The sequence below is a fragment of the Indicator indicator genome, chromosome 19 (assembly GCF_027791375.1).
Source record: "Indicator indicator isolate 239-I01 chromosome 19, UM_Iind_1.1, whole genome shotgun sequence".
NCBI classification, from domain to species: Eukaryota; Metazoa; Chordata; class Aves; order Piciformes; family Indicatoridae; genus Indicator; species Indicator indicator.
The window spans coordinates 13005575-13033381 of NC_072028.1; the positions used below are offsets into that span (position 1 = coordinate 13005575).

Genomic DNA, 27807 nt, shown 5'->3' on the forward strand with positions numbered 1-27807 from the left:
CCGGCGGCAGGGAGGCGAGGGGGGGCGGGGCGCGGCGGGCGGGGCGGAGCGGGGCTGGGCTGGGCTGGGCTGGGCTGGGCTAGGCAAGGCAAGGCAAGGCAAGGCAAGGCAAGGCAAGGTAAACTAAGGTAAGCTAAACTAAGCTGAGCTGAGCTGAGCTGAGGACAGCGGAGCTGTGGGGAGTCGACCCGAGTAGACGGAAGGGGCTGGGGTGCCCCTCCCCGCCTGCTAGCCGGAATGGGCTCGGCCTGTCCGCGGCGGGAGGCGGGCCGCCGCCATGGCCGGCCGAGGCCTGCCGGGTCCTGATCTCCTTCCTCTTTCCTTCCCTGCAGGGCATGCGGCTGCCCTGGCTCTTCGGGCGGCTGAAGGCGGCGGTCGTCGGTGTGGTGCACGTGGGAGCGCTGCCAGGTAAGCGGCGGCGGACTGCCTGCTGGCGCTGCGCCCGCCCGGCCGGCGGCACTGGGCCCTGTCACCTCCTGCTTAGCGCCACTGTGTTAGCCTGACTGTGGTCCCAGAGCCCGAGTCCCGGGAAGTCTGTCCCTTCAGCTGTTACTAGGGCCCTTCATGAAGTGCCACTGGATAGGGCATCTCCCTTTCCTAGAGGTGAAGGAGGTAGAAGATAGTTCCGTGTGGGGACTTTTTCGAGAAAACAAAGATTTGGTTTTGGTGAGTGTTAAGAGGCAATAGTTAGGAAAATGCACAGGTGATCATTGGAATAGGATAGACGTCGGATAGAGCTCTCAGAGGAGCTGAGAAGCAACCCAGGGAAGAGGCAGAGTTTGTTCTACCCTGAGCTCCTCATCCACTTTCCAGGGGCACAGGGTAAGCAGAGCTGATCACAGCAGCTAACCTTACGCTTGGCAGGCTTGTGCCTGGAGCTCACTGTGCTCCACGTTTTCTTAGAAGCAGCCTCTGGACACTATGGCTAGTTTTCCATATGCTGTGAAATCAGACCATCTAACTCTTCACAGTCTCCATCTCAGACTGAGTTTAGGAACCTAAGTATTAGAAAATACTTTGGAGTTGATCTTAAGGGAAACTCATTGAACTCCAACAAGATCCATGCATGTTCATTTCTGCCACGAAGCACTTATACTGATGATCAGATGCAGCTGGCCTTGCAGATCAGAGTTTAAGTTAGCTTGAACTCATTTTAAATTGACTGGTGGTTAGCATAGGTATTCTGCAGAACTAGAGGTCGCTCTGACATAGGTTGCTTGCATGGAGCTTCACTAATGCAGGATAAAGTGTAGTAAGTATAAGAATAAGAAGCTACAAGTTGGTGTGGCACAATTGGAGATTATAGCAGATACTCCTCAAATTTGTGGATTAGATTTATGAGCTGAAAGGTTACAGTAGATCTGTCAAGTTCAGCTAAGGCATATCACAAGGAGATACACAGCTGTTTAGCATACTTACCCTGTTTCTCCCTCTTTCAGCATGTCAGTTCCTGTAGTTACCCTACCTGAAAGCTGTTACTCTATGTATAATCGTTTTGTGCATGCTCTGGGGTTAGCCACGTTATTCTTGCAGGAACACCAAGAAGTTCTCTTCCAATGACCCAGATCATTGATCAAGCTTGTCAAGAAGCAGAAACTTACAAGGATGCTGGAGTTGTAAGTTCTGGGTTCCTTCTTACTATAGCAGCATTTATACAAAGCTCCCTTTGCATAGTAAATATTTTAAACTGAGTCCCACGTGTTTTAGGAAGATGTTTTAATCCACATCTTTGATTTCAACATAGTAAGTAGGCCTTCCAGACTACAGAAGCTAAAATCAGGGTCATGTACACCTAAAACCATTGAAAAAGCTTAGATTCAAGTTGTGTAGTTCAAGTTGCTTAAGTTGCATTACCGTCAGTATCTGGGAATCAAGTCAGCTGAAGGGTGGGAGTGGAGAAGGAAAGATGTCTGCAACACGGATGGTTGTTGGCATTCTGGGTACCTGGCTGTAGAATGTTTCATCATCCAGTTTGACAACCCACTGTATTTTTAGCTCTGTTCAACACTCTGGTTTCAGGAAGTCTTGGAGGAGTGCCACATGCACAGCTGAGGCACTAGATATATACCTCTGTCACTTGTAGGATGCATGATCACCTCACATTTGTTTTTCTACCAAAACAGCACAGATTATTAAGGGGCAAAAAAAACCCCAACAAAGCGTAGGTGTTTTTCAGCCCTCTTTCACCCTTCTGTCCTGGCCCACTGGCAGCAAGGATGCCTGCTTTGTGCATCTAGAAGAGCCAAAAGGTCAGTCGCAGCCAGAGGCAAGAAGAGACTGGTACTACTGACCTAAAGTGGTGTAGTAATCTTCATAGGTCAGTGGATTTTAACAGGGTGTATGTCCTTTTGAAAGGTCAGATATGTTTTAAACATTTCATTGCACCTTGTCTAAGGGTGTTGATGTGCTTCTTCTTTGACCTGCCTGCAGTATTATGTACATTCTGGCATGGTAAGGTGGTGTCCTAATGTCTGAAGTTTGAAAGTGTCTTGAATGAGCAAGTAATTGCTGCTCTGAGCTGCTGTTTTCTGCAAAACTTAGTAACAAGCCAGTTGAAATATTTTTAATAGCATAAATTAGAATGATACTTTACAGACAGAAGAAAATTGAATTTAAGAGCTTAGTCTGAATTATAAAATACTAAGGTCAAAGTGCAGACAAGTCAAAGTAGGTTATGAGCAGAGCAGTAGTAATTTATGGAAGAATCCTGACACAGAATTGTTGACTGGATCAACGGCAGTGCAGAAGAATGCCCTCATAGGTGGGCTTCAGATCTTATGAACCAGAGAAGCTTGTGCAAGATGTCCATGCAGTTAGAATAAATTCTACCTGCAAGCTGTACAAAATGAGTAAGATTTCTTCCTTTTCATGCCTGATAAAAGAACAGGTGTGCAGTACCTCTGTATTCTATACTATGACTTTATATTTTGTCTTTACAGTTACAATATCAACATGAGGTAAATGTGATTTGATTTACATCAGAAGAGTGGCAAGTATTAGTCTCTGTCTTCCTGTGTTAGAGGAAGTGGTTACACAAGTGATCTGTAACTCTTAAAGTCATTGCTTCACATTCTAGTGCTTCTTTACCCATACTAATGACACATGGGAACCTTTTGCAGCAGGGAGAAAACACAAAGTATATCTAAAGGTGATGGAGGGTACAGAAGCAGTTGCTTTAACTGCTGACATGCATAAAGCTGGAATAGTTTAAGACAATGCTAACACAAAATTTTAATTTGGATTTTATACTTTACTGTATTTACCACAGAATAAATTCTGCTATTCCATGTCTATCTGTTTAACCTTTCCTCCTACTTTTTAGACCTACTTCTCAGGTAGACAGTTGAGGTGAGCCATAGAACGAGTAAGGTTGGAAAAGACCTCTAAGATCATCAAGTCCAACCGTCAACCCAACACCACCATGTCCACTAAACCATGTCCCAAAATGCCATACCTACCTGGTTTTTGAACACCTCCAGGGATGGTGACTTGACCATTTCCCTGTGCAGCCTGTTCCAATGCCTGACCACTCTTTCACTAAAGAAATTTTTCCTAATATCTAATCTAAACCTCAGAACTTCCCCTGGCACAATTTGAGGCCATTTCCTCTTGTCCTATCACCTGATACTGGGGCGAAGAGACCCAACACCCACCTCATTTCAGCCTTCTTTCAGGTAGTTGTAGAGAGCAATGAAGTCTCCCCTCAGCTTCCTCTTGTCCAGATTAAACCACCCCAGTTCCCTCAGCTCTTTCTTGTAAGACCTATTCTCTAGACCCTTCAAGTTATGCTTAGTCTATTTCTTATAGAAGTCACAAAAACATCAGTATACATTCAACACCCATCTTGCTCTTATGGTCTGTGCACAACGGTTACAGTGATATGACAAACAAGTCCTTTATTAATGCCATAAAGGTCAGAGATAATCAGGAGAGCTTTTGTAAATATCAGTATGGTTGTCTAACTTTTTGCAATTGTTTAGTTTGACCTGCTACTTTAAAAGATGCAAGGTTTCATGATAGATACTTCAGGAGCTTCCTGGCTTTTGCATAGAGATTACCACCCTTCCAAACTAACTATCCTGCTTCTGTAACAAGAATGTGCCTGGGTTTCCACCTCAACAGTCCAAGTGAACTGTTAAGCTGTCTGCATTTCTTATGGAAGAAGAGTTGGAAACTTAAGAGTTTTTTTTCTATGAATGTTTCTGCTGACAGTATTTACAAATGCTGCCTACAGTAGCCCTTAAGAAGATATGTAACCATGCTGCTAATACTAGCTGTTTGCATGTTGCCTGAAGTTGCTTGAATTGGTGGTAACATTTAAAAATAAAGAAAGTATGTGGTCTTGCTCACTCAGTATGCATTGTACTTAGAAGTAAATCCTAGTATATTCAGAAAAAAGGTGACTTGTCTGGCACATTAGCAGCTTAACATAATAAATATGAAAGATTTGTGATATTAGAACACAGTAATGAAAACAAGTGAGTGCTCAGATAGGAAGCCATCTGTGCTCAAAATGTATATGCTTTGTACTTGGACATTGCTAAACAATTAATTCCCTAGCCAAGATTCTATAAGCAGCAAGCTATGAGGCATTTTGATCTCTCCAACGTGTATACGCGATTGTTTAAGAAAACTATCTATTTGTGTTAACTTATATTTATTCAGTTCAGCCTATGTGGCACTTTGTAGCCAGGAAACAGAGCACAAGTTCCCAACTTTCACTGATAGACAGTTTACTACTACTAGCTGCTGTTACCTAGCTGTAGCTACTTGAGTAGCTGCCATTAAAGACAGTTAGAGATACGTAAGTAAAACTGTTATTAAAATAGATCTACAAGTTACAAAGCTACGTTGAGTTGCAAATATTATGGTGCCTCTTACCTGACAATTTTTTGTTTGCTTCATTTGTCAAAGCTGTCTCTAGAGATGCATTCATTGCTGTTCTGATCCTCCTGACCCTTTAGTCTCTCTTCACGGAGACTAGTGCATGTTCATGTTTTTGAAGAAATGGAAGCTTTCAGGCCTATTACTCTTCTAACTGCAATGATAGTTGGATAGTTGGGGTTCAAATTACTTAGAGTTAATAATAGTTGAGACAGAATAAACTAGTATTGCTGCATAGAAACATGCAGGTATGTATACATATAATATGTGTATGGTGCAACCCTCCCCCTCAGCTTTCTTCCTGTAGTAAAGTGTAGTTGTTTGAATCTTGCAAAGGTTTCCATTAGTATATATGTGTTTGTAGGTAGAGCCTTTCTGTTAAGGAAGACACTGGGGTTAAAGTCACCCTAGGTAAAAGTTACATTAGGTAGCTGCTGAGTTAAAGCTTCTGTGATTGTTATACCTGTTGTGGTTTATAGTGTTGTGACAATTTTGAGGCTTTTCTGTAGTAACACGTGTGTTTGTGGATGAGATATTTTAAGAGGTCATTTCTGTAAGCCAGGTAAATCTGAGGAAATTGTTTTTCTCTATAATCAGAGAGCTACTTAAATGACCTGTTTTCCAGTAGCAAACTATGATAGAAGCAGCACTTGGCACATGTACCACTTGAGAAGTTATTCAAGGTAAAATGGGAATCTGTTGTTTGAGAATTAGTTACAATATAGCTATTATATGTAAGCAACTCTTAAGTCACCTTAATAATCCACAGAAAAGAAGCATGAAAGGTGTTTTCTAGAATTTTGTCTCATACTATCCAAATAAATTCTGCTTTGGAGGGTGTAATACAGTAGCTGTTCCCCTACACTTTTAAACTATAAACTTAAGTTCCAAGAACTTTAATTCAGCATAACTGTTTTCTTTCCACCATTTTAATTAGCTGTCTGATAGTACTGGTCTGTTTTATATATGTATCAATTCAGTAAATACAGAAATCTGTGGTGTTATATTTTTATATAAAATATGAAAGAAAGCTTTGAGTTAAGGCATCTGTAATTCAGCTCTCTGTATTGCAGAACATAAGTTATTCTTTTTTAATTAAGCGAAACATGACATGCAAAAGAACATCGTCTATTGGGTAGTACCAAAAGAATAACATATATGAAATTAATACCAAAAATATTCAGTGTAACTGTGGACCTTAAAGCCTTAGGAAGAGAAAGCTGCTGAAAAGTGAATATATTAAGTTTTAAGTCAGAAGAGAGAAATGTTGGAATCCTCCCATATGCCTACATTTTGAAACTGAATTCAATCAGATACTTTCTATGCACAGTAGTATGGCTGGAGATTTGACTTAATTTGTAAATTAATTCATTAACGTATCTAATAGAATAGTTTGCTTTATGCAGATATTGAACTGTCAAAGTAGTAGCAACCAGTAGACTCAGTTTCACAAGGAAATTCCTCTGGAATTCTGCCAGCCTATTCTCCTTTTTTGCTTACTAGTGTGGCTTTTCAGGAGCTGAGCATCTAGAGCCCCATTCCTAGATGCCTTTATTCCTGCCTGTCCTACTGAGGTTGGTTCTTGACTGCCTGAAAGCCTGGGGCTTCAGGTTTACAGATCCTAGCTCCTTGCCCTTACAATATGCTTGGAGTGTCCCAGGTTTTGGTGAAGTCTGCTAAGTAAAGCATTCTTGAGCCAAGTACCTTGGGCTTCCAGGTTTTGTGGCCTTATGAAATTACCTGGTTTTGAGGGTTCACTCTGTTTTTTGAGTTTGTTTTGTTAAAATATAGTTCTATGTTAATCCTTTTGCCACATATTTCTGTGTTCTTGCTTAGACTGACCTTATGTGTTACAGAAGGCAAAAAGCTAAGGAATTTCCCCTGCTGTTGGTACCACAAAGGATTCAGTAGTTGTGACCATTTGGTCAGTTCAGATCCACTGAAACAATCCTGACCTCATTCCAGAGAAACCAACTAAAAGTTGGGATGGGTTTGGTTTGTTTTTTTCTGAAAATGCTGTGGGTTTTTTTCTGAGGATTGGTTGTCATCTTTCTCATATGGCTACCTCCCACCTTAGGTAGAAAAGTGTGGATGTTAAATTATACATCGAATTGGACATAAAAATAAAGTAAAAGACAGATGTATTGGTTAGTTGTCCTATCTGGGTTTTCTTTGCCTACTTGAGGTTTTCTTAGACTGGCATTCTGTAATTAAATATGCTGATAAATGGGGCTGAATATTATGTAGGTCTATTGTGGAGTGCTCATAATACACACTTTTCCCATTACTAGGTTGTATCCTTTAGTTTTTAAGGTAGCATGTATTTTGTGTGTTTAAATACTCAGCTGTAAGTCAGTTGGTAAAGGCACCTGTACCCTTGTGTACTGAATGTATGTGGGTCATGTGCATGGACTGACCACGTTGTTCCACCAGTTTATTTCTGCTCTCATTTTTCCCCATCTTCCATGTTAGGTGTTCATTTGTAGTATCTGTGGCTTAGGCTGTAATTCAGTCATTAAATGCTGACTGAATTTTATATACTGTCTTAACTTTTACTGCAAAAAGGGCTTCTTCTACACTACAACAAAGATTAAAGAGGCATTACATATTAAAGCTTTTTAAAAAGGATGCCTTTTTTTTTCATGATTTTCTACATTATTATTGACCAAAATTCTTCATTGTTTGGGTCTTTTTCCCCTAAATGTTCTTTCTATTCTGTTTCAGATGGATATCTTAGAAATAAAAAGCTCTCATTTTATGCTGTATGATAAAACAGAGACAGTGGAATTTATTTTATATATGTACAGTTAATTTGTCTGTTAAACTTTTTTTTTTTTTTGAGTAAAGCCGGTGAGAAATTTCAAGCTTCTTTTAACATTCTTACTGCAAATGCAGAGCATTAAGCTTGAAATATGTTTCAAGGCTATACTTTTGTTATTAGTCCTTGAGAAAATTATTTGCAGTTGTTGAAAACTTTCTGGTGTATACTATACAATGATTGGAAAAATACGAGGTGCTAGATAATGTATGAAGATTTTTTTAGTAAGTCACATAAATTATATCAGGAGAATATTTTATCATCATTCCATTATCTGCGAAGAATATGTCCATGTGGAATGAGAGCTATAGTAGATAATAAATAGCTGTATCTTCCTCCAAGTATTTCTGAATCCAGAGTAGGAAAAATACCAATAGTTAAGACTATGCTATTAGGCACACTGCATATAGGCATAAGAACAGTCAAACAAAAAATTCCTTTATTTAGCCAAAATAACACTTACTTTCTGACATTAATTGAATTGAAATTTGTCTTGATTATCTCTAAATCCTCCATTATCATACTCAATATCCTATATTCCACTTGGATAATTGAAGTTTGACTTTACACTATTTTTAATGAGGTATAAGATTTAACTCATTCGCCTATCATTCACATTTTAGGAAGGATCAAAGGAAAGCAAATTGATGACTGTATAATTAAAATCACATTTATTTCTCTTCATGATTTCCCATGCTGTTGATGAAAGCACTTTTATAAGTGGTTATATGCATCAACACAACTTACTGTAGATAATCCCTCCTTTGAAGAAAACCTTTAAACTTATGTATCTTTTAATAAGAACAGCGTAATGGTAAACTAAGCATGTTTTGTAAGGTTCTTTTGCTCCATTTTAATGATATTTCTTTATAATCTCCACAGGATGGCTTGATAATGGAAAACATGCATGATCTTCCTTACACAGTGTGTCCTGGACCTGAAGTAACTGCAGCAATGACAGTCATTAGTACTGCAGTGAGAAAAACCTGTCCTGATCTTGCGCTGGGTGTCCAGATCCTGTGTGCTGCAAATCAACAGGCGATTGCAGTTGCTCTTGCTGCAGGTAATAGAAATGACTCATCAGTTATTACTGTTGTTTGCTATGGCGTTTATTCTCTGCAAATTGTGTGTTGCACTAACATAGATACCATGAAAAATGAGACATGAAAAGCTCACTGTACCCTGGAAAAGCAGAAATTAGATTTTGAGAAAGATGCCTCCTTGATTATAATAGATGATACTTGTGCTCTGCTTCAGTTGGAGGCAGCTAAAAATCCCAAGGCCACTAGTGCAGCTTTCTAGGTGAAACTTGTTTAAATACAATGATTAATTTAAACCTACTGATGTCTAAAAGCCACCTATGTTGTAACTCTATTTACTTCAGTTAAATTATATTTGAGGATCAATTTAACCCACTATGGTTAAGCTTCCTGTTTCAGCATCGAATTATATGTTGTTGCTACTACTGTTATCAGTTAAAACTAAGTTTTTGTTGCCTGTATTTTTAATGAATAGATGGAGTGAAGCTTTTTATATAATAACAAAAACCTGAATGTACAGCTAACCAAACTACTTAAAATTAAATTGCATTTTGAGGAATTAAATATAAATTAATCTATCTTTATTGCATGAATCCTAAGCTTGCTAACCTTTCAGCTCCTCATGCTTGTTGAGACAATTTTAGTTTTTCATATGTAGCATACCATAATTTAAAGATGGAGGCTGGTATAATATGGAAGGCTTGCACTTCCTAAATATTTTATAAATCAAGGGTTAATGCCTGTGTTTGCCCAAACTGCATATGTGATTACAGTAATGTGATGGGGTTTTTTTATGTATGGATTGTACACTCAGTCGTAATTTTGTAAGAATGCAAAACTAAAAGGTGCTGATGTTAAATGAAAGCCATGTTTATTTCAGACAAAATAATGTTGGCTAACTTACCTGCAGTGGCAGTTTTAATTACGTTGAATATGTTATGAAAGTTCTTCCTTCTTTTTGGGGGGAATTCTTGTTAGTAAATGCGTTTTGAACCTAGATTTTGAGTGCTTTAAACTCAGAAATTGTCATTTTCAAGGTATCTACTTGACAAACTGACAAAACCTAATTTTTATTGCTGTAGTAGAACATGTATGAAAACCTAAAATAAAAATGCTAACAGAATCCAGTTATAGTTTTGAGGGATTGTAAACATACAGGGTATTTGAGGTATATAGGCATTTGCAAAAACATTTATGTACCTTATTTTTTAAAGCCATAGTCAAACTACTAATGAGTAATGCACCCTGTTAGGAGCAAAATTGATCACTAAACAAGTGATACAGTGTGGGAGCAATGTATTTCCCTCACTTCTGAGCAATTATTAATGAGGGAAAGAACTCCTGGAGGGCTTTGGTTTTGCTCAGCTCTATACTGTTCTGCACTATTTGCTCCGTAACTGCAGAATACCAGCTAGGAAGGGTCTGGGTTTAATGCATTTCATTGCACTTCTCTAAAAATTATTGTCTCAAGTTCACTGAACAGGAAAGCAAAAAGAAAAGAAAATCACTTTAAGCAGAACCCATAGTAAAGTGCAAAGTGAGTGCTACTTTGTAGGTAGCAAATCTTTGGGTAGGTTTTCTGTAGCAACTTGATAATAACTTTGATGTCAATACAGTTTTAATCGGTAGCTATTAAGAAAGGAAGCCCTCTATTCATCTGCTACAATAAATACTTGCTGGAGGTGTTTTAGCTAAAAACATATGTAACATCTCCTGCTACTATACAGTCACTTCATTTTCCCTGTGGAAACTCCTCAGAACAGAAGTATCTGTTCTGACAAGAACTGCATAGGGAATTTTAAGTGGTCTCTAGGTGAAGTTAATGATTTTATTTTGTAAAGGAGGAAAAAAGTCAGCAAGCTTACAGTGTGACTATAAGGAGCTCAACATCAGCAGCATGTGGTTATGCTAATAAACATGTTTTGGGTACCCAAATAGTAACAGATGAAATTACTGAGTTTTCCTAGCATATTGACAAGGTACAGGCTAAATCTGAAAATAACTAATAAATCAGAGAATGAGGCCTCTGGAAAGGTGTAGAACTTTGGTGGGTAGTTTGTTTGTTTGGTTTGGGGTTTTTTTGATTCTTTAGCAAACTTTTTAAATTCAATTAGACACCTAAAGGAAGGAATATCAGCAAAACCATGTTTGTGCTGGGTGTTTTAGCAAAGGTATGGGGCAGTGGAGGATCTTGAGGGAGAAGGGAACTGCTGTGTCTCCACTCTTGACAGAAATAAACAGTTCCTCATGTTACCAAAAAATAACTGTTGAGCCCAAGCGGCTGTTGCCAGCATCCTCCCAACTCCAAAAGGTTACTGCAGACTTACACCAGTGCTGAGAGCTCTTGGTTCAGCTCATGAAAAGGTGCACTACAGGTTGGAGGAGGTGGTTGCCCAATGGCATCCATCCAGCAAGGCTTGGCATACTCCTGCCATGGCTCTTGTTGCAAAGCTCTTGCTCCCCCTCCATCTGCATCACTGTATCTGATCTTCTGGTTTTGGGTTGACTTCAAGAGGTTATATTGAAAGCTAGATTTCCCTCTGTTTCTAAAGCAGAGATGGCAGTGTTAGCCAACTCAAAAATCAATATCGTTGTCACAGGTTGAGGCTGGGGTCGCCACTAAACATATAACAGATACTCTCTCCTCAGAAGGGAAAGGGAATAAGGGAGGAAGACGTATGGGTCGGAATGAAACCTCTAAAACAGCTTTAATGAAACAGTAACAGTAAAAAGAAAAATAGTAAGAAGAAAAATAATTAAATATATACAAAATCAATATTGAACTCCCCCAGACTGTGTGCTCAGCCCAGCAGCAGACAGGAATGGGATTCAGGAACTGGATTCAGGAACTCACAGATTGGGATTGAAGGCAGAAGAATGGAGAAAGTACTCATTGAATGCTGGCATTGAAGAAGTCTTAACCTTTGCAATCCCTCAGTTTTTATACTGAAGAATGGAATGCCTTGTTGGCCAGGTTTGGGTTACCTGTCCTGTCTGCTCATCCCCACAAGCATTTTTACTTACAACCCTTTCGTTTATGGCATTCCAGTGTGGTCCACAAGATGTAGCAGTGACCCTGGTTTTTATAGGAGCAAGTATAAACAAGAGCCTTTCCACATACCAATTCTTAGTAGTATCTATGAACATCAGAGCATTATCACGTCTAGAAGCTGACACTGTCTGCAAAAACATGCCATCACCTTCAAAAAGTGCAGTTACTTAGAAGAGACTTTGCTGAAAAGTAAAATCACTGAACAGGGAATTGATCCTTTTTTAGCTCAAATCAGAACAATTATACACACAAATAGTGGGGGAGATTCCTGTCACACCTTGCTTAAGTCCTCTGCTACTCATTTTTTGCACTCTTCTAATGTAGGCATTTCAATTAAATATATAGTGTTCCTAAGGAACCATAGACCACAAAACATTGAGACAATAAAAAACAGTACAGTTTTTTATTTATATTTTTGACTGGAAGCCATCTTAATCTCAAAACACTTATTCTCAGAAAAGCAACCTCTCTCAGTAGTTCAGATGAAAGACACACTCCAAAGACTGTATTATCTTCCTTCTTTTCAGGTACTCTCCCTACTGTGTCTTGACTACACAGGGTGGAAAACCTAAGCAAGAGGGCCAGAGGCAAATTATGCTCATGTCCCTTTCCAAGCTTCAGTCTGGGTGCCTGGGAACAAGGACTGTAGGTTCTGCTGTAGATCACAGCTTCCCTACACCTGGGTGAGCCTGTGTTACACCCATCATTAATCAGGGCTCAGTTTTTAAGTTTATCTTCTCTCATCTCATAAATTTAGAGTAGAATAGTTGGGTTGGAAGATGCTCAAAATAATCATCTAGAATTACAATCATAGAATGGTCTGGGTTGGGAGGGACCTCCAAATGTCATCTACTCCATCGCCCTCTGCAGTGAGCAGCGACACCCTCAACTAGATCAGGCTGTCCAAAGCCCTGTCAAGCCTCACCTTGAATCTCTCTCTTGTCCAACTATTGCTCCATCTGACTGTGAAACTGCATTTTTTTGCTTTAGTCTTCATCAGTACTGACACAGTTGGTACCTGATTGGGACTTTGTATGAGAAGATACCTCAGGTACCCAGATATATCCATGCCTTTTATAAATACAGTTTTGCTATCTGTGACCATTCCTTTCTCTCACCCATCAGCAGAGGTGGTTGCAGAGGGGTTCACTTTCTACAACCCAGCTGGGTAGAACTGTATACTGCTTTTTTGGCTTTCTTTTCATTTGCCACCACATTGATGGTGGTGTGGAGAGGAGGCAGCAAGGCTGACTGCAGCAGAGGTGTGCATGCCTTGAGAGCACCCACAAATGCTGTGGAGTAAGGCCAGTGAGTGCGGAGGACTTTGCTTAGACTAATTCTACTGGAAATACTTCTTCCAGGCCTGCAATTCAGGACAGCTATGAGATGATGTCCTGAGTAGTAAAGGGTCTTTGCAGCTTGGAGAGCATGTATCTCCAACATCATTAGCAGGCAAAGTTGATACTCCTCTGAGTTTTTGGTTTACCCCAACATTGGTCTTTGAGGTGCTTTTTGAATTAGAAAGCCAGGATTTACTGTATATATAAAACAAGATACCACCAGTAAAGCTACCTTGGCATTGTGCCTTTGTGTAAAGGTAAAGATGTTTGCCTGAAGTCCAGATATTAGCAGTAATTCAGAGCTGCTGCTTTGCAGAGGCCAGATCCCATACCTCTGAAAGCAGTAAATCGTAGCTCCCAGCTGCTTTTGTTTTTATCATGGAAGGAAGAAATATACCTGAGAAAAGGTTTTTCAATGGTTTCATCAAATTCACTCTTTCAAAGTGTTAAAACACAGTGATATGGACATTTGCAGCATATCAGATGGATAAAGTAAAAGTACTATTTCCTCCATCAGCTCAGTCCTGCAATGTTTTCTCACCCAGCAAAAAAGTATTCAGTCTGGGTTTTTTTTTTTTCTTTTAATCATAATTTGTCATGGGAAGGAAAGAAAAAAAAAAAGGCATTTTTCTACAATTGGTAGACCTTCACATCCGTTTAGGTAAAGCTGTTTAAGTAGGATTAAAGTGGAGTAACACTAACTTTTGAAAAAAAAAAAGACAATTTCTAGTTCCTTGAGTGGGCCCTGCAGCAGCTTGTCGCTTGATGCTATGTCCTTAATGTAGTCTTGAAGTTCTGTTTATTAGGTTTCATTGGAAATTTCCTGGGTTTGTTTTCCAGCAAGATTACTTCATTTTTTTGTTCCCATATAAGTCAGAAATGGGACTGCCTATTAGCTATTCAGCAGCTATTACCTTTCAACTTGCCAAATGTGAAAGTAAGCAGTTGTATCACTCTTGCAATTTCATGAGCGTAAAATGAATTCATTAGCGAAATCAGATTATGGCTTCATAAAACAGAAGGGTAATGATTTGGTGCCTGCACCTATTACATTTGGTTAAAATGTGTATTTTCATAGCCCCCCCAAAACCCAGAAAGGGTGCAGCCTTGTTAAACTAAGATAGATCCTAATGTTTAGCAGAAAGTCTTAAATCACTAAGTTAAAGAAACACAAACCAAGCATCAACAAACATGTAAGCAGTGCCTTTAATAAATTGAATTACTCAATGAATAGCCCCTGAGTTAGACATTATGATTGCTGTGAAAATGTAACATACCTCTGGACCCTCCAATAGCCTATGATTAGAGAACTACTTTTTCTTATTTAACTCTGAGGTGATTTAAATAGACCCTGTAGCTTTTGTTCCTAGATGCAGAACTGTCAATCTAGCTGTTTGCACTGTTTATTATGCAGCATCTGCTAGCACCTGTAACTATACTTGTGGCCCACTCTTGTCTTTGGATCCTGAGAATATTCCATGCTAATCTGCTAATCTCAAGGCATGGGACATCTTGCATTTGATTTGGCATCCATCTGTGATGGCTCTTGTTAGCTGGGGTCTGTGTTGCCATCATGGCTCTTCTCTATCAGACATAAGCTTCTGTTTCTGCAACTTCAGGGCTTTTAGAATAAACCTGGAATTTTAAAATAAACCAGCACTTTGTCATTTGGTAAATGTATTTTAAAGATATTTATGTTTGAAATGTGCTAAGATGAGACCTCTGTTGCTTGAGTCCTCTGGTGGGTGCAATTGAATTCTTGATGGCTGCTTTCACATGCATTGGCTTCCTTGATATGATGGCAGCACTAATAAAATGTGCAGCTGACTTCAAAACTGGAACAGCAGCAGAGCTTCAGAAGGTCTCGGAAGAGACCTCTGAAGCAAAGTGGAAAACCAACAAAAGCTGCACAAGATGAGTGCAGAGCTTTTACATGTATGTTAAGCAATAGGTGAAATAAACTTCAAGGCTATGAAGGATGGAGAGAAGGGGGGAATACAGTAAAGGTGTCAGAATTCAATCTTGTGCCTCACGGCTGTAAATTTATTACACCGTGGCCCAAGGCTTCAGTATTTCAACACAGATCTTTCAAGGCTGTGTACAGGGTCCATAAGTGTAGATGAATGACCTGTGTAAAGTCTTGCTATTTGTAATTTTCCTCTTAAGTATCTATCTCACAAAAATCCTTCTTAGTGCAAAAAAATTAATGGATATGGTGGGAATCATGTTGGTTTCCACCAAGACAGGGTAGAGTTGATGGTTGGTGTAAGTTAGGAGTGGAAAATGTTTGACTCTTTACAAACCTTATCTTTTTAATACCTTTGACACAGGTCTAGAAGTAATTTGGTGCTGTGGTGCTGTGTAGAAAACTCAAGCTACACACAGATGGAGTCAAAAAAGTTGTATATAATATGCCACAGGCTGTGTTTTCTTGCCTAATTTCCTAAAGGAAGAAGATTTAACGCCGTTCTTCAGTCTGTGTCCATGTCCTTGATGCTTTTCAACCTGATGGCCAACTTCTAGCATGTTTAACAAGGGAATAGAAGTTAGAAGTAATACAGTGAAAGAGGGAGGAAAACCCAAGTTAATGACCCTTTTTTAGAGAGAATGCACAGTGTTAGGACACAGGAGCCAGGGTTTGACCTAACTGCTCCTCCTTTCTTCCAAGCCCAGTGGCCCATGATGGCAAGAAGCAGCGCAGGGTGTGCAGCTGTTCTGAGTCACGCAGGAACAAACTGATAAGGGCTGAGAAAGGGAAGGAAACTATGAGGATAGGGAGAAAACCGGTGTAGCCCTATGGAAGAGAGAGGAATTGAGGGTGGTAAGATGAAAAGAAGTCGGAGAGAATATGAGTGGAAAATAACATAAAACTTAAATATGTGGGAAAGCAAGGTTGGTTAGTTATAGAGCATTTGGAGCAACTCATGTTGGGATCAAAGAAGAGGGGCAGTAAGGTGGAGTTTTGTCTGGCTTTAGTATTTTTTGTTTTCAGTCCTCAGTTTTAATTAAGATATTGCTAATTATTGTTTTTTTTTTTTTCAGGTCTTGATTTTATCCGGGCTGAAGGGTTTGTGTTTTCTCATGTTGCTGATGAAGGGATTATAAATGCTTGTGCAGGTGACCTGCTACGATACAGAAAACAAGTTGGAGCAGAGAACATTCAGGTTTTTGCTGATATTAAAAAGAAGCATAGGTAAATATAAGCAATATTTTATGTAAATACGAATGCAATAATAATCTTTTTTTTTTCCATTTTATGTTTTTTTTTTAATGCCTATTTAGTGTCAGGAAATGTTAATGATATAGGGAGAATGTTACTGTTCAAGCAAGGTCTTGCAGTGCTATTAGGGGATATGATTAAAAATAAATTTGCACCTGTAAGCTGCAGGTTGCTACATCTGTGAAGTTTGCAGTTGTTTAACTTTCAGAATTTATAAAAGCAGACTGTAAAATGTTTTGCATCGAATATTAAGTGGAATTTTTGTATACTTGAGTATATCTGTATTATGTTTAAAGAAATTTTGTTTCTGGAGGCTAGGTACTTTTAGGCTATTTTTATTTATGCAAGAAGTTGTCATATAAAAGCATCCAAATCACAATATTTTGGCATTTTAAAAAGCTATTCTCTTTTTTCTTCTTCCTGCCTATAATACTGGTTTCTTCTCCTTAAATCAGTGCTGTCTATTAATGGATTATGTTCTGTGATTATCAAACAGAAGGAACTTATGACAGATGAATCCAGTTTTGTTTCTGCTCATACTTTATCATAAATGTCACATGGTGCTTTCAGCTATTCGGATGTCACTCTCTGGGATTTTTTTCCTCAGAAGAGCTGCTCAAGTGTTATGTATTATACATGCAAAATAACCTAATCAAAACGTTTGTGTGTAGTATGTGGGTAATCATAAGAATAACCAAGTCCGGAAGATCTTAAATGCCAGGTACTATATTTGAAAATAGAAAGGAAACAATGCAGTGTGGTCAAATTAAGCTTTTAAAGTCCTTTCAGAGTGGTTTCTTTCTAATGATTTCTTTTTATATATACATGCATGTGTATATCTATAAATAAAAATATGTTGCATTAGACTTTTTTATTTTAAAAAATTGATTACATCATGTGATTTATTTTTGTCTTGACAACTGATGAATTGAAATTTGCATTATCATTCCGGTTGTTCAAAGGGTTTGCTTTTTAAGAAAGGAAAAGAGGTTTTGGCTTCAGGCAGACTCATAAGCTGAGAGGAAATGTTAAAAGATTTGTTGATTGATTTTTTTTTTTTTTTAAATGTAGAAAAATATGTCTGCCACTGAGAGCTGCTAGCCTCCTGTTCTTTTAAACAGGGAGAAATTATCTTTGTAGTGTGCTGCTTGTCTTATGGCTACCCTCCCTGTGCTATTTTTAGGGTGCCTACTATTCTTAAGCTCTGTTTCAACCTCATTGTATGTATTAGGTGTTTAGCTGCAGAACAGGAGGTTGTGTGCTTCCTTTTGCGTCCATTGATGCCATGAGTGGCATCACTATAGATACATGCTGCTTCCAAACATGGCCAGAGCATGGCTTCTCCCAAGCATAGTCCATCCAGGCTGATCCAGGAAAGAGGTTGTTTCCATCACAACTCATCTATGCAATGTTGGCCATAGCCATTGTTTTGTACTTAAATAGAAATACAGAATCCACAAAGTCAGGTGTTGAAGCAGCAATGGCTGGAATTTTTTCAAAGTTTAGAACCATTTAAATTAAAATCTGCTCTTGCTATAGGTTTTAGACAAAACGCAACACCCATGTAACAAAGACTGCTGTTGAAAAGCTAGGCTGCTGGTAACTGATGTTTGTAACTGTGGTGTAAGATGATTCCTGTGATTATATCATGCGTAATAACTATACTTTCTGTTACTTGGACTTTCTGAAGTGGAGGGTGTTAATTCTGTGCTAGGCAACAGAATCCGATTTATGAATGACTGCTCATCCACAACTCCCACTTGAAGTCAGAGAGCTGTGTGTGCTCAACATTTCTGAAATACAGGTGCTCAACATGTAAGCAGCTGTCTCAATTGACACTTGGTAGTTCACACTTAGCAATCACTTTAGAGACAGGAGACCCAGAGCAATAGACAGATCAATTATAATTCCCTGGTGGAAAAAGGGTGGGTTTTTTGCCTCTTCTTCGTATTGCAATATTGCTTCCCAGTGTAAAACAGGACACTTACCCTCTCCCACATAGCCTGCGTTTGGTTGTTCTGACAGCAGGGAAGATGAAGAAATACAGTCTAAACATTCAACAAGATGGATAACAAATGTGTGTGCTGACAGTAACCAGCGGGTCCGTTCCTGCTGTTTACAGTGCTCACGCCCTGACGGCAGATGTCAGCGTGGCCGAGACTGCTGCAGCTGCCGAGCTCTTCCTGGCTGCTGGGGTTGTACTGACTGGCACGGCTACCGGATTGCCCGCAGATCCTCGGGAGCTGAAAGGTGAGAGCTGTCATATGAAGGTTGGACAACAGGCAGAATTGGCTTCTGGATTGATGTAGAAAGAAACCTGTGTGTCCACTGTTCCTTAAGGAACAAAGAGGAAAGAATAGAAACTCTCACTGTAAGGTTTGATTTGATACAGCAGAACTAACTTGATTGAGCTGCTATTCAGCTACTCTGTTGTGTGTTTCTAAACAACAATTCAGAGGGACGAAACTGAAAACTATTTCAAGCTTATATCTCACTGAATGATTGTGAGGCTTAAATGAAAAAAAGTATATGTAAAATTGTGTTTAAAAAAATTCTATGAAGAATTAAGCATTTTTATCTTTCACAATGAAAATGTAAATCCTGTAAGAAAAGGGGCATTTTGATAAGGCAATATTTCAAACAGTAATACCGGGGGAAGTACTGCTTAGAAGATTTTCAGACAGAATACAAGTTCATCAATAAATAGAAAGATACTGCATCAAGCTAATTTTGAAATGGTGTGGACTTTTTATCAAGGGAGAGCCATTTGACCTGTGAGTTCTGACCTTTGCAAAGGTGTAATAGGATTGTTGATGGTTGGACTCAATGATCATAGAGGTCTTTTCCAAACAAAATGATTCTATGATTCTTCCTGTGTTTATATTAGCATAAGTTTGGGCTCTCTTCATGCTTTCGTGCTAAAGTTCTGTCTGTCATGGGGGAATTTTTTTTTGTTTATTTTAATTTAGATTAATGGCTTCAATTTGAGGGTTTCACTACATAAAATAGAATGTGTGTTTCTTTAGGTTTTACTTTTGCTCATGTGCTTTAATCTAACATGTTGTGAAATTCCAATGCAGAGTGCATTGTATTCAACATATGCTGTCTGACCAAGATGGAAAACATACTTAATTGCCATTGATACTCAAACCACAAATATTTTGAAGTAACATGAAATAATTTAGTATTTTCAGGGTTTTATCTGTATCATATGTGCTTAACCACTCTAAAAGCTAATGTTGAACTTGTCAAAATGTGTTATTTCATACATACTAAATGTTTTGCAAAATCATAGGCTATAAATGATTATGCTTCAGTCACCAGTACTGAAAAGAAAATGATGGCTTGGTGTGAACACCAAGCTGTTGAACTAGTTGGGTCTTTGGGTATAGTAAACTAGAAATAATACATGGAACAGGTGACTCTGAAAGCTAGGCAAATTTTAGAGGCTGCAAAGTTTCATTAATCTAGAGCTCTAACCCTGCCTGCAGTTAATGTCCCTATCACTCTTAATGCAGATTAAATAATTTTTTTAAGGATTTGATAAGTCTTAGGGCAAATTCCTAAGTTAAATTCTCCTTTTATGTATGCACATGCAACCTCCACTGATGTCCCGAATCAAGAGACCAAAACCTGACCTCTAGGCCCATTGTTGTTTTATCACAGGACTCCCAAGGAGACAGCACCATGGCTTCTGCTTTTCTTTCATGTAAACAAACATGTCAGTCTCTGTCTTGTTCTCTTTCCATGTCCAAAGAACAAAATGAATCAGAGTTGGCAGCTGTAATGAAGTACACACATTAATTTTGTGTTTGGATTTGTGCTATGAAAGCAGGAGCATGCAGATAAGGGATTTATTTTTCTTAGGTTGCAGCATTTTGAATGTTCACAGGCTCTCACAAGATGTTGGCATAAAACAGTTGAGAGAAAAACTTAAAATCAGTATTCCAGGGTATGAGGAAATGACAAATTAGGCATATCTATGTCAGCAGATTCTTAAAAGGAATCAGATCTACAGTCTACAAAGTTGGTGTTGATGGGAGTGAAATTTTGCATTTCACGAATTTATGCAGTCCTGGAAGTGCTGTGTTATGATGATACACACAATTGGGCACCTTTCATCACACTGCAAAGCATCTCTTGAAAGCAGAACCAAGAGACAGATGAGATTTTTGTCATGTCTTTTTTTCAGCTTTGTTGTGCAGTAATATAGAGTGGTTTTGCCTTTGTGTCTTTGTGTTGAATTGACTGATTTGTGATGGAGTGTGGAAAATGAGTGTTTTCCTGTCAAACCAGAGAATTGTGTTCAGTATGGTTTTGTTTGTAGTTTGTGTCACTGCCTTCTTGTAGGCAACCGTCAGCATTATTCCTCATGTAGGCTGTCAGGCTTTGCTCCAGGGCTCTCTGAGCATACCAGGGCATTGGTGGTCAAAAGAGTACAAGGTCTAAAAATCAGACTTCAGGTTACTAAGGAGCAGGAATGAAAGCTGAGCATTTAAAATTACAATTAATTTATTTAATAAACCGTATTTTCATTTAAGAGGTTACAAAAGTTTGGTCCAGTTTGCTGCAATATGAAACATTCTTTGGGTAGAGAGTGAATCTATCAGATTTTCACTTTGGCTATAACTGCTGAAATACCTGCTTTGTATCCAGGCTGTATTTTAAGTGACCATATTAAGTGTCCAGAGCTTACATAATGGTTGCTTAGTTATTGTGTGAACAAAGCAAATGGCCTCAGCTGAGTAACTAGTGAAAAATGGGTTACATCATAAAACCAAACAGCTGGCTGTGACTGTCACCTCCTTAGTTACTGCTCATAAAAGGGATGTCAAGACTGATTCACCCTCTTCCCTTTTGGTACATTTTGGTCAAAATAGACCTAATGCTGCCTTTGCATTACCCTCAGAGATAAATGGGAGATGTGAGTCTCTGATCGGTACTTTTTGTAAACCCTAGATTTAATGACAGAGAAAAAGTCCTTCAAATTTAAAAACTGTGTTACAGTGGAATATTACCATAAACATAGTGTGTACGCTACAGTGATTACTGCATATGAGAAAGCTGTTGAGGGGTAGTTGAGCAAGTTATTGGCACAGTGGTGCTTGTTTTGACGCTGCTCTTTGCCATTGTTTTCAGGCTAGGAGCATTTGGCCTTTATTTCATGTAACTTGTGCATGCCATAGTTCAAATGCTTTCATTGTGCTTTGCAACCAAGCACTATTTTATTTGATTTTATTAAAGACATGTCTGCAGATGTACTGTCACAGGAAAGAGCACAGTGCCCTCTAGTTACAGTTTATTGAAACAGAGAAATGTGCAAGTTGGGTAAACTTTCAGATCTTGTCACCATAACATCACAAAATTGTCTCCTTTCCTGTGTTTAAAAACAAAAAAGAGAGAAGAAAGCCAAGAGATTTAAAGCAAAGCTCTGTGTTTAGAGACATCTTGACAGTGAATGAACATTGCCATGCAAAAGCACATCTCACTGATGTTGCTTTATTTTCCCTTAAAAGTTAGTATTTGTGTTAACACAGCCAGTAATAAATCACCTTCTACTAATCAAGTTTAGACCTTGATGTTCTTGGAAATGACTTAAAAGCAGTGTCTGTAGCATGCTTAATTAGATAACCCAGTCTCGCTGCAGCACTCCCATTGCCTTTCTTCACATTGACAATCTGAATAAATCTCCAGAACAGGAGATATGTGTGGACTGCATGTATCATGCATGGATCACAGCAGGAAGTGGATACCTTGCTACTTTAGGATTTTTTAGTGTTTGCATCAGTCTCAGGTTTTATTGGTTTTTACCCTTTGCTAGTGAGGTTAAGCTGTCGTCTTACACATTTGTGATCATCCTCTATTTAATTATTTGGCTCTTAATTTTTCCTGATGATGTGGAATAATTATAAAACAACTACCTGCTAATGTGGCTTATGCACTTGTTGTAAAAACAAATGTTGACTTCAAATGCAGTTCCTCTGGGAATATAGTAAAGGACTGCTGCACAAATCTGTGGTCAGTCTAGCACCTTAATTATGCATTGGTATCTATGTAAAGCAGGTATGGTATTTCTAAGAGCATGTGAATACTATATAAACAAAAGTGATTCTTCTAGAACAGCATTTCAGTAATAATGTTATAAATAACTTCAAATGAATTATTTTGTTGCTGTAAGCAGGATGACTATAAGAATATAAAATATGCATAGAAATAACTGTAGTTTTAATCATATATGCATGATCAATCTTACTTGTTTAAAATTTTCAATAAGGATTGTGTGGAATGGTTTTATTTTTGTGTTAGAATGTTTGTAAGAAAGAGATATTGTTCCTAGATGGAAAAATGTTAGGATATGTGACTGAAAAAGGGATTCAAGAGCATTTTAATTGATCCTCTTTCTTTGGTGAAGTAGGAAGGCAATAAATAATTTGTCTTCCTTGAAGCATAATTAATAAGTTAGGCTTCTGATGAACTTCATTTAAAGAGTTTTGAAGCAGACTTTTATATGTTAAGTTTTAACCATCTTAAATCTGCTTATTGCCAACTAAAGCCATTTGTATATTTTTAAAGGTCAGAAATAATGCCTCACAAGATTTCTCTAAGTAAGGGATGAAGCATCCAGTCCTATGGGTGACTGTTAGGATGGTCAGTTTGAAATGGAAAGAAAGAGGAAGATGCTCAGTAATTCTTGAACTGGGATTCTTATAGTTTTGTGGGTTTTTTCAGACCCGAGTTCTGCAGAAATACATTAATAACTTTTTTTTTTTTAATAATCTGTGAGGAACCTTTCCAGGGTCAAAGAAGCCATGCCCTTTGTTTTATTCTAAAAAATACGAACTACAGTAACTGAGCCATAGGTCAGTTTCTGCACAGTCAATTCTGTCAGAATGAATGCAGTTCATAGTGGATGTGATTACCTGGGCCACAGACTGAAATCTACCCCTGTACATGGGAGATAAAGTGGATATGTCATATTTTGAGACTTGTTTTGATATTTTGTCCATTTTTCCTTTTGGAACCAGTTAAAGAGTTAGGTAATTAAGGGATGCAGAGGGAACCGGACAGGCTGGATCCATCGGCCGAGGTCAACTCTATGAAGTTTAACAAGGCCAAGTACCTGGTCCTGCACTTTGATCACAACAACCCCATGGGATGCTGCAGGCCTGGGCAGAGTGGCTGGAAAGCTGCCTGGCAGCAAAAGACCTGAGGGTGCTGGTTGACAGACACCTGAACATGAGCCAGCAGTGTGCTCAAGTGGCCAAGAAGGCCAACAGCATCCTCACCTGTATCAGGAATAGTGTGGCCAGCAGGAGTAGGGAAGTGATCATGCCCCTATACCTCAGCACTGGTGAGGCTGCACCGTGAGTACTGTGTTCAGTTTTGGCCCACTCACTACAAGAAGGACATTGAGGTGCTGAATCATGTGCAAAGAAGGGCACAAGGCTGTTGAGGGGTCTAGAGCTCAAGTCTTGTGAGGAGCAGCTGAGGGAACTGGGATTGTTTAGACTGGAGAAGAGAGACCTTATTGCTCTCTACAACTACCTGAAAGGAGGTCATAGTGAGGTAGGAATTCATCTCTTGTCCCAAGTAAATAGTGATTACAGGAGAAGAAGTGGTTTCAAGTTGTACCAGGGGAAGTTTAGATTGGATGTTAAGAAAAATTTGTTTACTGAAAGGTATGGTACCAAGACCCAAGTTTAATATCTTCCATAGTGCTGAAACAATCCTCTGATATGTGACCAGGAATATTCTTCTGCACCATTTCATACAACAACAGAATGCAAAGTGAAATAAAAGTGAGATTTTCTTCAGCAGCTGTTCAGAGCTAAAGGTGTTTTTTCACCTTTAGTGAAGTTTTTTCATTCAGTAGTGGAAGTAAGAATTACCATGATGATGAGTTTCTTGATAATCACCTTTATTGTTGAAAAATGATGCAAATTAAAGTTTTTATAAAGTTTCAAAGATGAGACTTAACCCTAATTTTGGATTTCTTCTCTTCAGAGGTTAAACATGCTGTGAAGATTCCTGTGCTGATTGGGTCTGGAGTGACTCTAGAGAATGTGAGGAATTACATGGATGCAAACGCTCTAATAATTGGTTCGTATTTCAAGAAAGAAGGGTATTGGGCAAATGGTGTTGATCCTGACCGAGTAAAGAAATTTATGGAACACATAAGTAAACTGAGAGAATGAGTTTGTCAGCAAACAGTGGATTTTTGTGTGTAAGTGCAGTATGATGTATCATACAGAATAAAGCAAAAACGTGCCTGAATGGCTAATAACATTAAATGAAAATGCACATCATAACTAGCTGGGAAAGATGGTGACACTTTACAATAAACTGGTGCTCTGATATTTGTTTCTAGGCAGTGCATTTCTGTGGCACTCAAAGCCATCATCAATGCAAAACCAGCTCTCAGAAGGCTTGTGTAATATATTCTCCCCTATAAGTAAAATGCTTATGGAGTTTAAGAATTTGTAGTAAATATTCATCACAGGTGAGCTGAGTTTTGTTTTGCCTATGAGTACAATATTGGATGCCCTAAGTTTACAGCTAGGAGTATTGTAAATTGGACAAGTTAATTAGCCTTTCAGTTTTCCCATCTGTAAAATGATGATAATAGTACCTACATCACACAGGGGCTGTAAGACATAATAAACAAATGAATATACAGCATTTTCATCTTCTCAAATGAAAGGCTCTATTAAAGTTCAAGATCGTTATTTTTTCATTAGAATTGTGCATTTATTACAAAAATGTGGTAATTGTATACCATACAAAAATGTAAGATAATTGGGAAATTGGTTTACTTACAGTTCTTATTAGAGAATATATGTAAATAATTGCATTTTAACTGAAGTCAGAATTTAGTCAAAACGTTTTTGTAAAAATTGGAAATTTTAATGAAGGCTTATTGTTATTTTTCAGCAAGCTCCTAAAGCTTTGTACCTCTCCAGACTAGTACTAGTCTGTACAAGGTGTAATTATGATGGAAGCCTTTCCACCAAAGCTGCCAGGTAAACACAGATTGTCATTTTTACGGTAAAATGTAGAGGGAAAATATGACAGTCTCACTGGATATGGTGTAAGAGATTCCCTTTGAATTTGATCTTTTGGCTCTAAGCAAGTTTCAAATAACCCAAGCAACACCTATTATGTCATGGCTGTAGAAGATGTAGGCTTATGTTTTCATTCTGTGGGACTGGGTATGAAGTTTGCTCTCTGGGATCTCTCTGTCCTTGACATCTATGCATGAGGCCTCTATTGATGCTAATGAAAGTCATTGTAGATACCAAACTAAGTATATGAACACATTTTTTGTCTTAGCTGGCAGGGTGCTCTTCAGAACAAAAGATACATCCTCCTTCCAAAGGCAGAAAAAAAAATTCAAGAAAGTTAGTTTCATTAACATAATGGTGATTCAGGAACATCATAGCATGAGATGAAGTCTCCCTATGTTTCTTTTTTTCTGGACTAGTCTGTCTCCCACATGAAAAGCAATGAAATGGTTTTGGTGTGCTGACCTCCTTGCAAAGAGATTCTTTAGACACTATGACGACCATGATATTCTTCAGCTTTTCTCCCTTTTCCTCCTAAATATGCTGACAAAATCTCAATGCATAGAAATCCTTTCAGGTGCCTGTTTATTGTGGCCAGCACTATTTTTTCAAAGTCCACATTTACACAGGTGTTTTTAAACTGTCATGTGTTTGGACTTCCATCAAAATTAACAGTTGTGTCCCAACCATTTCTTTCCACCATTTCTCTTGTGCCTACAGGAGCATTCATGTGGCCTTCTAGGGATTTTTAGGAGACTGATTCTAGCTGAAAGTTGGCCCAGTCTTGTAAAGCCACGAGGGAAAAGGGGGAGGAATAAAATAGAGGTAATCTTCCTCCTCCCTTGGATCTACAGCTCTAACTCCAAGTGGCTGGTCATAGGCAGTGCAGGAATTATTTGAGGATCATGGAGATACTTTCTGAATCTGTCATCCACACACTAATTTACTCACAGCATATTTACCATGTAAAGCATTGATCTGCTTTAGTCTTTTAAGTTGTTAGCCTGACTACTAAGTTCAGTCTTATGTCCTCCTTCTTGTGAAAAACACCACATTAAATAATTTTTTTAATAATTAATTTAGATATCAGTGTGCTTAAATTAGTACATATTTTCGCTTTTGTGTATTTAGGACTGTTTTCAGGTCTTTCACAAGTTGCATGTATTTCTATAAATCACTGCTCAGAATATTTAATGATGATTGTCCCAGTAGGTGTTTGCTAATATAATTGTTACCAAATTTGAAAGTTATTTTCAGTAAACCCGTAAGAGAAGTTGACATGTAAGCAATGAGCAGTAGCCAGAAGAAGTCAGCTGAAATCTACAACCCATACACTGATAAGGATGGTTCAGTGATGATAACTATGTTTTAAAAAACCTGATTACAGTTGCCAAAAGTCACGTTCGTGCCTGTGAATGTGTTACCTAAAAACTCAGAAGTGACTGAGACTCAAAGGGGTTTTCACCTGAGTAGAAGGGGTAATGAGAACTTCTTCAGTGCTGTATGCAAGATGTGGTTGAAGTAATGTCATACACAGTAGTCTTTAAACCCTAATGAGTTGGGGTAATACTCATAATATGCAATGAACACTGTAGACAACACTTAACACTGTCAGGAGTTCTTTTAACAAACCATTGTGTGCCACTTACGGAAGGACCAGGACATAATTTGGATCTGTATTGTTACATATGAATGGTAAGTGCAGAATTTAAGGAACAGAAGTAAAGAAAAGCTGATTTTAAAGCCTGGAAATGTGACTGATCACTACCTCTTTATCATTCTTTGTGCCAAAAGTATTTGTCTAGCAGCATTAAGCATCTGCTTGCCTGTTTCACACAGATGCTGTAAATAGAATTTGACCTTTTGTTCAGAAAGTGTTTGAATATTTAATGTAAAAATATGAAGTTATCAGAAAGGCTGTCTCTTTTGGGAAGAGTGTTCAATTTTTATACAGCCCAAGTTGTTAAAGTACTTTGGAGCGTGAACAACTTCAGAGCAGAACAAAGCAGGCAGTGCTAATGTGTAGAAACTCCAGAAGTAAATAACAGCTGCTCAAGAAGACTTCTATTAAATATGTATTAATTAATTTGAAGTGCATCACTTAAATATGTGAAGAGATTATCTTGTGTTAATTTACATTAAAACACACAGCACTTGTTAGCCTCATTACAGTATCCTAAGTATATCCTAAGCTATCACCTCATCCTACATTGAGCATTTTGTTGGGTGTTGATTGCTTTCGATTTGCCCTTTTAAAATGTCAGATAGTGGCCTCGCTTTCTTGTTGAATCTCTTCTTTCTCTCAGGTTTTGCTCTTGCATAGTTGCTGTACTTATGTCTGTTCTGTGCTGAGCAGAAAAAATTAGAAATAGATTGTGAAAATAAACAGTA

At 38.4% G+C, this 27807-nt stretch overlaps 1 protein-coding gene across 1 annotated transcript; it reads left to right on the forward strand.

The window, feature by feature from the left end:
* The first annotated feature begins 335 nt into the window (after positions 1–335).
* Positions 336–24549, forward strand: LOC128973498 (uncharacterized protein F13E9.13, mitochondrial-like). Its single transcript, XM_054389826.1, has 6 exons — positions 336–408; positions 1534–1616; positions 8585–8765; positions 16177–16327; positions 18477–18604; positions 24359–24549. The coding sequence occupies exons 1-6, from the start codon at positions 336–338 to the stop codon at positions 24547–24549; spliced, it is 807 nt and encodes a 268-aa protein (XP_054245801.1).
* The last annotated feature ends 3258 nt before the right edge of the window (positions 24550–27807 follow it).